Here is a 13,752-nt window from a genome sequence, read left to right as displayed (position 1 = left end):
TACAATGACCTTTCTCTGAATTAAGCTAGAACACCCAGTGATAAGGAGTGTATCTTCTCCTATTTCTATCATTAACTGAAATTTAGATGCGTTAGCTAAATGAAGAAGCAAAGAGCACCACACAGAAATATATGACCTTACTGATGACTTTCTACCAGTGATGATGTTCAAAACACGAGAAATAAAAAGGTCAATTACAGGTATTTTATGAAGTTAATGAAGGGTTCCCAAATAGCAGATTTACAGAAAAAAGGCAGCAGGGTATTGCTCTATTTTATGTATATATGCCTATACGTATATAGATTTGCAGGCTGCAAACCAAAATCTTCAGAGAGCAATCATTCATATCATGGGCATGTAAATGCTACAACCAAGTCAATGGTAAAGCACTTACAGAAATTATGGATTATGTGTTTGAAGCTTGTTATCCACAAGTCAAGCATGTGGAGAGCAAAGTGTAATAGTACACATGCAGCATGGATGACCGCAAATACTAGTGTTACTCTGTTTTATGTGTAGATAACTTCTCTCAAATTCATGCATTTGCACAGTCACATACTGTTCCCTGTTATGGATGCAAAGATGCAATTAAATTAGTTTTTCAACTGCAAACAGATGCAACCAGAGGGTAACTCATTGACAGCTGCCACAGCAGACATCAAGCAGCCTAGTATACAACAACTGCCTCCTAAGCCAAGAGTTCCATGTACAAACATATTCATGCAATCAGCTTGTCAAATATCAACCATCTGCCAGCACCTTCCACTGTACTAGCACTGGTTCAAAACCCTTTCTCTCTGAAAGCAAAGATACTAAATACATCATGCAATGATATAATTGGAAAGAAATATCCAACTTGATGTTCGGGTAGCAGATTGCTGCATCCACAGTGCTGTCAGTGCCACTGTGCTGAATACTGTCTAGACACAAAGGAAAATTTGGAAATACCATAATTATGTAGTGTTAATAAGATCTGAGAACATATTCAATTGTTGAAGCTATACAGAGGTTAATAGAATGTACAGGTCTGTGGCAACACAATCTTAGTATACATCTCCTTAGTCCACAGATTTCCAGGGTATGGTTGCAAAGAACACTACATCCTAATATTGAAGAGGAGAATATCCACTGACTGGAGGGTCCTACACATGCACTCTTTCTGCAGATTCTGTAATTAAATGCAAACATCTGGAGGATAATATAAATTATAAATCAAGCTACGTAAATACATAATTATACACATTTGCCTGCTCACAGACATAAAGGCAATTCAGAGAAAATAGACCTATCATATGATCTAACTAAGCAAGAAAGGAGACAAGTTGCATCACTTAGTTTTCTCACTATCTAAAGAAAAAACATTAATGAAGAGATATGTTTTAGAAATATAATGAAAATACACTATTACTAGAAAAAATCTGTTTTTTAAAAATGATAGTACTATAAGTGCATTTAAGCATTTTAAGGCAATACAGTAGTAACTATTAAACAGACCAAATTTAAACAACTCTAGATTAAGAAAATCAGAAAAAAACCACCCCAAACCACCAAACCTGTGCTTTCCATTCCTGTCTCAAAACATAACCTTATTTTAAAGCAGGACAGCAGGTTGTCCTGACGTGACTTCCCTTAAGACAAGGCCATGGTGGCTACTATTATCTTATTTACAGAACAATCTTACAAACATCTCTTACCATGAGATGAAATAGTTTCATTTTCAATTAAAGATACAGCAAAACGTCTTAACACCCACAGGTTCCTATGTATTTGAAGAAAGTCCTTCAGCTTCCCAGAAAATTAACCGTATTATATTGCAATTCCACTGGACAGCATGCACTGGCTGACAGTTTGAAATAAGGTGAAAAGTGAGAATGACATAACTAGAAGTTAACTTTCCCAACAGACCTTTTAATTCTTGTCCTTGTACCTTTCAGAAATAGCAGGGAACTATAAAAGTTTTCAATGTCATGTTACATTCACTCTTTGAATATCTAACGCTTTACTAGCTATTATTTCACTGTCCATTCATTCCATTCATCTTTTCTGACTTCCATTACAAGTGGAGAATATCCACACCAATTATTTTACAGTTGGTAATTAAATAAAACCAAAGAGAAAAAAAATCCACAACTTAATACAGCACGTGTTTTAACATCGGAGATCAATTTGTACCTCATCTGTGTTGTACACAATCTGCAGCCCCGAAGAGATCATCTCAACCAAATAGAGGAGAAATAATGACACAGCATTTATCTGAAGTAATTAAAAACAGAAAGGAAACTATGATTAACTTTATGTTTATTTGACTCCAATAAACATAAACAAGCTAAATGTGATATTACTCACTAACAAAGATGGTCCCACTGTAATACAATTTTGATTCTTCAAAAATATTATCCTAATATACTGATATCCTAGATGTAATGATGTGGAAACACTCAATAGCAAGAAATACCACAAACAAGCATTGTCCTCTGCAGCTGCTGCTGCAGCACCTTTTTAAAAATTATTTGAAACTATGATATTAAAATGTTTTTGCTTAGGCACACTGCTTTGACCCATAGGCAATCACTTTAGTCACATGCTGTTTCACATTTACATATATCACGATTTATTAGCAAGCAGAGCACCAAGAAGGCAAATAGTATATTGAATAGTACACAGCACACCTAAAACGCAGATCACTTTATTCCTAACTGGAATTTTAGCATTATCATCTGACAGAAGTATAATCGCAACATTCAGATATGATTCTATTTGTGAAAAACTGTGGGTTTTTGTTGCTGTACAAGCATTTATTAACAGTAGCTACCTTCAGCAACTGTACAGATGAGCATCATGTCAATTTTTTAATGAATCTAAGAAAACCGCTTTTTTTTAACACAGAATTCTAGTATAACTGAGAACTTGTAAAACTTCAATAGAGAAAATAAGTTTATCATAATAACTTCCCTCAATGAGCTATAAAACCACAATCTCGGTATATGAAATTTAGAGAAACTGTCTAGGGCAAAAAACTGGACCCTTATCTGAACCATAGCAGATTAAGAATAAGGTCCAAATTCTAAATATTCCAAAAGATTTAAAGACCACTGACTCCAGTTTCTTAATACAATCTGAAAAGCACCAAGTACAGCAATAATGGCAGACCAGCTATGTAATATATTCCATTCTTCCTAACTGAACCACCTCAGTTACTCTGTTTTCTGTTGTCTCCACAGAGCAGAAAATGCTCTATTCTTTGAGATTTGCTGATGACAGAAGGAAATGTGCATTCATGTTTACGGGAAGGCTTGAGTTGTGAAAAAAAACCAGAGACTTTGAACTATCATGAGTGCTCCCCGGGTCCCAAAATTATTGTCTATTCCTGCAGGTAAAAGATGTGCTTGTTCAGGAAGCTTCACATAGAAGTCCAAATTGCTAAGTTAGAATAACTCCATAAATCATTCTTCTCAGAACACATATTTCCTGAATCCAACATATTTACTGTACAGACTATTTAAGTGATGTTGTCACCATGAAAATAAATAATTATCAACCTAATGTCACTTCTGAATAATTTCACTAGCAATTCCTGAACTAAGAAGAGTGCACAGAGTTATGGGATGCAAAAGAACAAGGTCATGAACGTAAAAAAGGGTCTGAAGGTAAAGAGAAGAAAAAAAAAAAAGTAAATCAACACTTTGGAAAATGAAAGACAATAAAACAAACAATTATGCAATGAATCTTACTATGAACCACTACACAAAATAGTGAACAACAAATCTGTAACTAGACAAAGCTGTTGACAGTGCACATTAAATCTTTACTCTGAATGTAAACTGCTCAGAGTTGTGGAAAATTAAGCTGGGAATGTTAATAAAAACATAATAGTCAACGTAAGATTACACTAAATCTTTCACTTCACTGACTTATTCAATGTTTTTTGCCAGGATTATTTATTGACAGCCCTCTGTTGGTCTCAAAAAGAAGCAACTTTGTAAACAAAAAACTACCTACCTCCACAAATCCCGCAGTTATTTCAGTACCTTCTGACCAAAACATACCACTGAGTTATACTTCAAAACAGTTTGCCATCTTCATCAAAAGATGCAGAAGGAATCTCAATTTTATCAAGTACAACACATCTAACACAAATCTAAACAAATTGAGACAGCTGCATCATGAAAGAATGGAGACAACAATAACATTATTTAAGATCATCCAAACTTTCATTTACACACACATTCATATTTTACCTGAAGGTGACCATATTCCTTATGGGAGAAGACCTCATCCCCAGTGTGTGCGCTGAAAACAGAATGAAGGCATTCAGATGGTTTGGGGTCTTGCTTAAATTTCTGAACCTAAAGGTGAATTAAAGGCAAAACATAAAATGAAAGTCAATAATTACAGTATGTTTGGCAACGACAAATTCACTATAAAACTCAGGTATTTCAAAATCTCTTGATATGACCACTGTGTAAAGCCTATAAACAACCGTTCCTGAAACTTACCAGAAACTATTTCATACCTACTTGAAGTATACATATACTTAAAAGATAAAAACATTCAACCCATCTGTCTAACCTCTTTTGGTCTGGTAGAAAAAAAATATCTGTAATAGATAGCTACAGATGCTTAGTCACTTGCATCTTCTGGAGAAACACCATCACACTACTCTCATATATGGGGCAACTCCCCTTCTCATCATCTTCCTGGCCTGTCCTAAAAAGCCTGTATCCATCCATCCATCCCAGTGTTCCAGTCACTTGAGCTATCCTACCATGCCTCTGTGATCCCAGGTGGTCATAGCCCTGGAGCTGCACACATATTCCTATTTCCTCCTTTTTGTTTCCCATGCTGCATGCATTTGTTTACAGGCATTTATGAGAGGCACCCAAGCATGCTGATTTCCCAGAATGGGTACGAGAGCTTTCTTCTCCCTAATGCTGTCCCATAGGTACCTCCTTATTTCCACACGCACACTTGGGACGACTCCACTTCAGCTAATGCTATGTGCCTTCTGTTCACATCACTCCAGGACCTTTGCTTGCCTACCCCATCCACCACTTCCTCACTTGATTGTTCAGCACTCTCTCTCCCCCACCATTCCTAGTTTAAAGTACTCACTGGAGTGCAAGAGCTCAAAACTTATGTGGGAACAATAGTTTTAACAATTTTTAGGAATAACAATCCATAAAATGTAATAATTGTTGTTGTGCCATTTGACAATGTGGTAAAGGTTTTCAAACAAACACCAAATTATTATTGCTAATAATAATTTTTATGCCTTCTGGGTCTACAAGAGCATTCAGAAATTACCACATGTAGACCATGTAACAAATGAAAAGGTGCAAAAGCTAAGAATATCTAGTATTAAACGGTACATGGGAAAACAAAGATTTCTTTTGGAGAGCACAGTTTGTGACATTCAGATGTACAGTGAAATGTTTACAGATTCTGGAAGGCAAAGCTGATAACTTAAAAAGAAAGCATAAAGAATGTAGATAGGAAGAATCGTACCCAAGATGAAAACAGTTTTTTATTCATGCACACTATCATTGGACCTCAGAATGAGCCTCTATGATACAGAATATCTTATGATGAAGATGGAAGGCAATAATATGAATTACTAATATAAGAGGTTAACAACAAAGGAGTGAAGTAAGAACTACGGTGGTTTTAAAGTAGTTTTGACTCATTTTTTTGTCACAAAATACAACATCTGCTACCTTACAAAACCATTTGAGAAAACAGTCTGGACTGTCTGAGAGCTGCCAACAGGGCAGAGAAAGGAAATCAAATTCACAAAGAAAAGAATGAAGGTAACATCATCATTCCTCATGTCATCCTATGCTCTCCAACAAACAGTTTTTGAATTTCCTAACCATCATTACCAGGAACTGGTCCACGTTTCACAACATTTTCAAAACTGATCTTCATGTGGTATTTTCCTTCACCAGCAAATCATACATAGCATATTGCATGTGCCCCAGAAGCAAGACAGTGAATACTATTTTGAGGAGTTATCATGTCTAGTCCATGAACACATTCAATACATTTTAGGTCAAAACGGATATGTTCATTAGCAATAGAATATAAGACCTGCAATTTTTTTCACAAGCATCATCATCTATTCAAGTCACGCCTCAGCATTTGGGCATATATAATTAGCATTATTAAAATATATCCTCCTTCTACATACAGAATCTCTCAGAATAAAGACCAATTTGATTTATGTCTGTTAGGTACATCAGACTGCTTATTACTACACTGTAGGAAAATAAAAGCATTTATAGTAATCAAGGCAAAAACCGACAACCAGTATATCAGCAGTGTGACACCTGTGCTGATTTAATGCTCATTATTCATATATGCAGTAATCATCCTCAAAACAAACTACTGCATGCCAAAGAGAAAACAACTGCTCAACTGTAACAAGATCAATTTAGGTAAAGATTACTTAAAGATAAACTACAAAGGAACATAATAAGAAAACTGAGAAAAAAAAATTGTGTTAGCATAAATGCAACTGACAATACATGTGATTTGCTTATTACTATTGTTACTGATCTCCCATGCCTGTGACTTTACATTTCAGTTTGCATACTTAGAAGTGATGGAAGCTATGTGGTAACATGAGAATTATTTTTAACATACAGTTAAAAGTCAGTGACATGAAACTTAATCATGTGGAACACAGGTATTTAACTACTTTTAGAATTACTGCTAGCCACTATGCAAAATTAATCCACCACATCTAAATTTTGATAACAAGAAGCCCTGAATATTCTTCAATATTCAGGTTATACTCACAAGAGGATTATAGGCTGAATTTATCTACTTATGTTATAATACAGTTAACTACCCTGTTTCCTTATTAATTTTGAATTGCTGCTTTTCTGAATTTACATCATTAAGTCAAAGAATACTGGAAAGTGGCTGCTAAAGAAATCAAGCAAAATAATCAAAACAATCATCTAGGTGAGAACAACTGCAAATGCAATAAACCAAGTTAACAGTGCAAAGAAAACTCTCCAGCTTTTTTAGCTAAAAGAAATTCATCTTTCCATTTAAGCATTAAAAAGACATTAAAAAAAAATCCCCCAATTACTAATGGTCTAATGTTTAACTTGGATAAATCACTGCAAAATGAACCCAAAGAAGTTTCAAGTATGACCTGCAGTTCACGTTGCAAAATGCTTATGTCTTTTATACCCTAAAAAAATGCTGCAACCTGACAGTAGTGAAGCAGCTGTTCTTAGCTGGGACACAGTAATACTGCATTCCCATTTTGAATTTTATCTATGTTTGGAAGTTGGTTTTCACACTTTAATTAATCCCTTTAGAATTAAGTGAGTGCTTGTGCCCACACTACAGTGTTTTACCTTATCTGCCTGACGCATGTAGCAGTAGAGAATTCCTCTCATACACTTTATAGCAGAATGCTCCAGTTCATGAGTCTTTCCCTTGTCATCATCAATACGCCTGGGTAAGAGAGATAACTCATAAACCAAATTGGAAATGCGGCAGGGGGGAGAAAAAAAAGTACGCATTAGTGCTTTGGAATATTAAGTATTTAACTAACACTGTTGTATAGTGGTGCCCACACTCATATAAACATATTTATTGCCCTACCCATTTCTTCTTAATTAAAACTAAAAAACCACTTTTTTTAGTTTATGTTGCAATTTACACAACATTCCTATTTCAGAATTTAAGGAGGAAAAAAAAATCCTTGCTGATATTATAATATGGCAAGCCACGGTTCTATATTCCATGAGAAATCCAAATTACAAAGGCAATTTCTCCTCAACTCTTCAAAATATCTGCTGTTCATAATCAAGCAGTCATTTTCCTGATGATGTTGATGAACTACAGCTGTGCATACAAGAGTCTGGAAGTTAACTACTCCAGATGTCCAGAACTGTGTTTCATGATACCTTATTATTTTTATGCTATGAAATCAAACAACACTCACAAGTACTATATTACTAAATGCATATTAAAACTGATGCCAAATCCCATGTTATTTTAACTATAAGAAATGTATTGTGCGTAAACAGCCTTGATCATTGCATTCATGTGTTCTGTCTTTTCCAGTTCTCAATTTTTGATTGAGCCTTTCAGGGTGAAAAGAATGTTTTCTTACATATCTGTAACTTACAACAACATGTCTCTGATACAAATATGCAAAATGGCACAATATGCTCACTGCTATTTCTCAGTCCACTTCATAGCTGTTACTAATTTGATTACAGCTAAGTGGATGATAACTACACTTCAAACAAAGCACATCCTTTTCCACCATACTTAAAACGTTAGTAGTTTATGCTGAGGAGTATGCTGCTCCCTACACTGAAAATTAGGAAGGTAGTGGTAACTTATAAAATCATACACATGCAGAAGTCATGTTATTTAAATAATAACCTTAGATACAAGAAATGTACTTGCTTTCAACTACAAAGTTGAAACAAGGGGGGGGAAAACAAACCGCACAAGGAACAAAACCAGATAATGCAAAATTAATAGGTTAAGAATTTTTTTAAGCAGTAGGATTTATTCTGAACTTTATCCTAAATCCAAAGAGCAATAAAAAGCACATGTAAAAGCTCTGAAGTTTTCATGTTACAACATTTTTCCTCTATTCACAACAGCAGTGTTCATTTTCTTAACATGGTCTCAAGAAATTTAGTTTTTATAAAAGTGAACAGTAGCACTTGCATGAGTCAAGCACAGAATCTGCAGGTGGTAGATAACGCAGCCATCCACATCAGTCTTGTATCTTGGCTCATTTCAGATTTTAGCCATTCACTCAATTTCAGTCATCAACCTTTGCCCAAAGAAAAGTCATTGTGCAGCACCTGAATTTCAGGGCCCTGTTCTGAGCATAACTGGAAGTAACACAAACTATTTATCTTGCCTCTTTGTCCTCCCTTCACCCTGCCAACAAATTTCATGTATCATCTTCTATGATTCCACATATTAGGAATTAAAGACTGAGTAATTTGGGCAGTGTTATGCCATGCTCTATGAGTTGCTGAAACTTCAAAACAATCACAACTGTCCCTTTCATTCTTCCTTCTACAGTTTTTCTGTGGTTTTTCTTTTTGGTTTTTAGTTTTCAGACGCTTTTATTTCACCAATAGAAAGAGGAATTAAAAGATGCAAAGATTTTAATATAAGAAACAAAATACACATTCTGATTGTTAATTTCCTTATAATTTTTGCTAGTTTCTCAAAATTTTGAAACCCATTAGATCTCGGGCATAGCATCTCCAGAAGTAAACAGAAGTAAACATCATCTTTTTCAAAAAGCATCATTTTGCAACATTTCCTAGGCGACAAGTTTAATAACATTTTTTCAGATTGGTGTCAGAGGTATAGAATCCAAAGCAATGAACAGACACAAAAAAAACTCAAAACTTTTTATCTGCCAGGTAGATCATCTTTACTTCAACAGTATTTCTGGCCCTTCTTCCATAAGATACACTAGAATTTTGTCCAAGAATGTGATCACTACATCAATACAAGAAGTTGATTACTAAAATGAGTAAATTATTCAATATCTGCATACCATCTTCTTTCTTAAAAACACTGCATTTGTGTTATCATCACCTCTGTGTTCTCCTGTGTGGCTGGGGTAGCAAGGTCGGAAATAAGGAATACTAAATCTCAGAAAGCAATTTCCATACTTATTTGACCTAAAGAGGGACTTATGAATAAATTATTATGGGAGGTAACTCTCCCATATTTCTTAAGGTCATACAATACCACACAAATTTGTAACCTACTTCTCTAATGAGCCAACAGTAGAAACGAAAGAAACAGAAAATAAGAAGGGCTAACAACTGAGACTGCCCAACCTTTGTACCAGTGAGGATGACAGTCACTATTACTCCCCAAATCCGTGTTTCTCAGCATTCAAGGATTCAGTCTCCTATGAGTACCTGGCTTGTTACTACCTGCAACAAGCCTGCTTCCGCTCTGAACTCTCCTACTACATTCAAAATGAGCATTATTCCTTGAGTCGTTTGCCACAATAACCTTTATTTTTAATAGCATGTATTAATTCCTCTGTTTCAGAATATCGGTACCAACTAAATCATATGCAAACACGTTAGCTTACCAAAATCAGAGTGACATATTTAACCTAGTAGCTACATAAATATTTTTATTGAGATTTGGAAACATGTACCATCTCTATGGGTTTACAAAACTATTTTTGATAAAGCTTCATCTTTCAAAACATTCCCAGGGAACTGCATAACAGAAAGAATGTAACACGGCAGAGATGTGAGTTTAGAAGTTATTCACCTGTAAGCAAGGGCTAATGCCCAGGCACATGCAGCACAGTAAAGACTGTCATGTACTTTTGCCTTTCTGTTATCCCCGTATGTCTTTGTAGGAAACAGACCTGTGGTTGGGCTTTGATGAACCAGCAATGTTGACTTAACTGGCAAAAGGGAAAAAAAGAAAAAAATGGTATTAACAGCACTTATGTTTCTTCCAGTTTCTACATAGATTTTCAGGAATAAATCAAGGTGTGAACAACCTGTTAGAGCATGCACAACGTAAAACAGAAGAGAAAGAAAGGTAAAGACACACAAAAAATTTTACCATGTTGTTTTTAAGTCAAATTAGACCTTTTTTTAAAAAAAAAAAGTATTCAAAATTATTTCTATAGTTCTATTCTAGTACAACCCACTCCGTACAGAATCTCTACAATGTAACCGTGTAATTTCCCTTTTATGGAAAAAAAAAGGGGGGGGGGGGGGGGGGTGTGTTACATTATGTCAGCTCCCCCCACCCACCCTGATAATCTAAATAGTCAAATTCTACAGAACTCTACATTCACAAAAATGAAATTTCTAACTTAGGCCAAATGATCATATCGGTGTATTTAAAAAAGGAAAGCAATGAGTAAGCAAGCAGAAAGGATGACTACTGTTACTTAACTCAGTATCTTGACATAAAAATAGAACAAGACAGGAATTTTCCAGTTGTTGAAACTGAATTAGAAAAAATACTAAATATTACTTTATTTTGTACTTTAATATTTTGCATTTTGTGAAATGTCTTCCTAAAATTGTATAAAATTTTAATTTTAAGACAAAAAAGCAATTTTTTTCCACAATGTTATCAAGTACCAATTTTAAAAAGCCTCTTTTTTATCTGTGTAGTAGAAATCAAGTATTTTAAATTAAAATTACAGTATTTTATGGCTTTTGGCATTATATTCTTCATTGACTTAATACCTTATAACAAGAACTTTGATAAAATGTTTCCTGGAGAAGTCAATATAGATTATTTTAAAATGAAGTATAAATCCAATAGTAGATTTTTACTGAGGCAGCTGACTACTTGCAACATAAGTGCCCAACACACAAATAGCAAGCACCATCAAAGATTTGCTGCTGCTAAGTGTTAAGAGTAAATTGAACAGTCATCTCCTCTGTAAGAAAGATAAAAGCAATGCATCTACAGAAAGCAGCACATCTATTGATAGATCAGGCACAACTCTCAGATTTCACTTCAAAAAGCAATTTGAATGGAGTCCCACCCCACATTTTTAGAATGATGGAAAAATTGTTCACCATTCCATACCCTTGCCTGACTAAAACTTATCTTTTAAACAGTCAATTACACAGCCATTAAAAAAACTGATTTTAGAATACAGGCAGGATTTTTATAACACAAACCCCCCAAGACCCAAAACAATCAAAATAAACCATTGCTTCTTTAACATGTATATTTTTAACTTTAAATGAATCCATAATGAAAAGAAAAACACTGTAGTTACCTTAAAATAAGTTAGCTAACAGATAAAATTTCAGCACAAAAATACATTGTGGCGCCATTAGTTACACAAATTAACTTCTAACTTACCACCTGTCAAAATGTCATAAGTACTACAAGAAAGTTTTTTTCCCATTTAAATGTTTCCTCGGCTGTATCTGGCTAATGTCACAACACTAGGCTACCACTCCATCCAAAAGAATTCTAAATTCTGTCTTATAGCTGGGCTGGATTTCCAATATATATTTTCATTTTCAGCAAGAAGTGTAATTCAGCCCTCTAGTTTTTGTACCTTTCAAACTCCCAGCAGAAATTTTGGAATCTATCCTGAAGTAGGAATAATGCAGCAATGATCTTTAACATGCAAATATCCATTCCAATTCATATCTGGGTTAGCTCAAGCATCAAAAACTGTCAGCAGATTACCTTTACCCCTCCCCATCCAAGACCTTCAGGTGCAACACAGTATCTATTTTACCATTTGACAAATGCAGATGATAATTTTGAACCCTATATACAGCTCATGATTTTTCAAAAAATGTAAGATTTATGCAAACACATGCATTATAGTATCAAGGAATCTCATGAGGAATTGTAATGACAGAACCCTTTACATCTTAGAAAATAAAAATCCTTATTAAAGAATGCACATATTATTTTAAGAGAGTTATACTGAAAACCTTTCACGGTAGGAACAATTATTAACTTACCAATTCTGTAATAATGATCTAATTTGTCCCACAGACTCCCCCCCTCTGGTTTTGGAAGGTTAATACTTTTAAGTGGCTCATAAATTGAACCTAAAAGAAAAGAAAAAGAAAATCAAGCTCCAAATTAGTTTTATAATTCTACTATTGCTAAAAATTACCACAGTATGATTTTTTTCATGTCTGTTATACAAAAGCACAATTTATCGAATTGCAAATCAAATAAAAAAATTTAATTTCTATGATCCCAGAAAACAGATTTCCATACATTTTTCTACAGTACATGTTCACACAAACAAGACCTCCATCTGGACCTCCAATGGTTTGTAGATATTCAGCTACAGCAAATGCTACATAATGTATAGTTTAATTATTGAAGACAGCCTATTAGATGTTAAGAATTTTCTAGGAACATTTTATTAGAAGTATGCTACAGACAGAATCCCTAAAGTTCTGTAGGCAAACAGAAGGAAGAGGGACAGAAGTTGCCCGAATTTAACTATTACTTTCCTACCTACCTTCTAAAATGGTGAAGATGTATAACAATATAAATGTTTTATCTATTCTAATATCATTTTCACCACCACCACCACAAACCCAGCTGATTTCACATCTTGAATCAAAAAAAAGGTTAGCTTGTTCTCACATACTACCAAAGCTTAAACAACCTATGCAACAGATAAAGCCCCCACATTATCTACATTCCAGAGAAATACAATGCTACCAAATACACATATTTCCTTCTCCGTGTCCCACATAGTGACTGCTTCCCTATTTGCACTAAAAAGTCCGTTTTCCTGATAGCTGCAATGAGCTACCTATCAGAAAGACACAATTTCTTAAAAATTACTGGGGTAAACCGTTCCCAAATTCTAATTTAGGAGTAGCATACTGCTCTCCTTCCATAAATCACTTTGCTTTATCCAGCGTTTTGGACAGCAAGATCTCCCACAGAGCCATTTGATAACAGGAAGAATGAGAATTTCCCCTTTCCGGACTGCATGCTGTCCTTCTGAAAAGTTCAGAGAAATTACTTGCCAGGGAAGCCCAGTCAGCCAAGCAGTTCTGGCAGGATGTAGCAGAGTGCTCCTATTCAAGCTGCCTCTTTCACACTCCCAGCACATATCCAAGCATTAGACAGGAGATTGTCCATATACAGGACCCTCATCCAAACAAAATTAATGTCTGTTGAGCGGTGACAGAGGCTTTATTAATCAAATCCTGTGGTGGGGAGGTTGGAAAGTGTTTCTTGCCCCTCAGGAAC

General features: G+C 34.9%; 1 protein-coding gene across 20 annotated transcripts in view; it reads right to left on the bottom strand.

Annotated features, from left to right (window-relative positions):
• Nucleotides 1–13,752, bottom strand: part of PHKB (phosphorylase kinase regulatory subunit beta) — a 93,249-nt gene that overhangs the window by 71,216 nt on the left and 8,281 nt on the right. For 16 of the 20 annotated variants that reach the window (XM_075101530.1, XM_075101515.1, XM_075101514.1 and 13 more), the window contains 5 exons: nt 12,492–12,581; nt 10,300–10,438; nt 7,371–7,470; nt 4,239–4,346; nt 2,173–2,253 (listed from right to left, as the gene is read on the bottom strand). In XM_075101530.1, the coding sequence (XP_074957631.1) occupies nt 2,173–2,253; nt 4,239–4,346; nt 7,371–7,412 (231 nt within the window). In that variant the 5' untranslated portion in view covers nt 7,413–7,470; nt 10,300–10,438; nt 12,492–12,581. Of the gene's footprint in view, nt 1–2,172; nt 2,254–4,238; nt 4,347–7,370; nt 7,471–10,299; nt 10,439–12,491; nt 12,582–13,752 lie in introns of those variants that run through there. The other 4 variants (XM_075101533.1, XM_075101532.1, XM_075101531.1 and 1 more) reach the window with 3 other exon arrangements.

Source organism: Phalacrocorax aristotelis, chromosome 8 (assembly GCF_949628215.1).
Source record: "Phalacrocorax aristotelis chromosome 8, bGulAri2.1, whole genome shotgun sequence".
Taxonomy (NCBI): domain Eukaryota; kingdom Metazoa; phylum Chordata; class Aves; order Suliformes; family Phalacrocoracidae; genus Phalacrocorax; species Phalacrocorax aristotelis.
The sequence above is the reverse complement of the archived record's forward strand: the minus strand, read 5'-3'. Positions and strand labels throughout refer to the sequence as shown.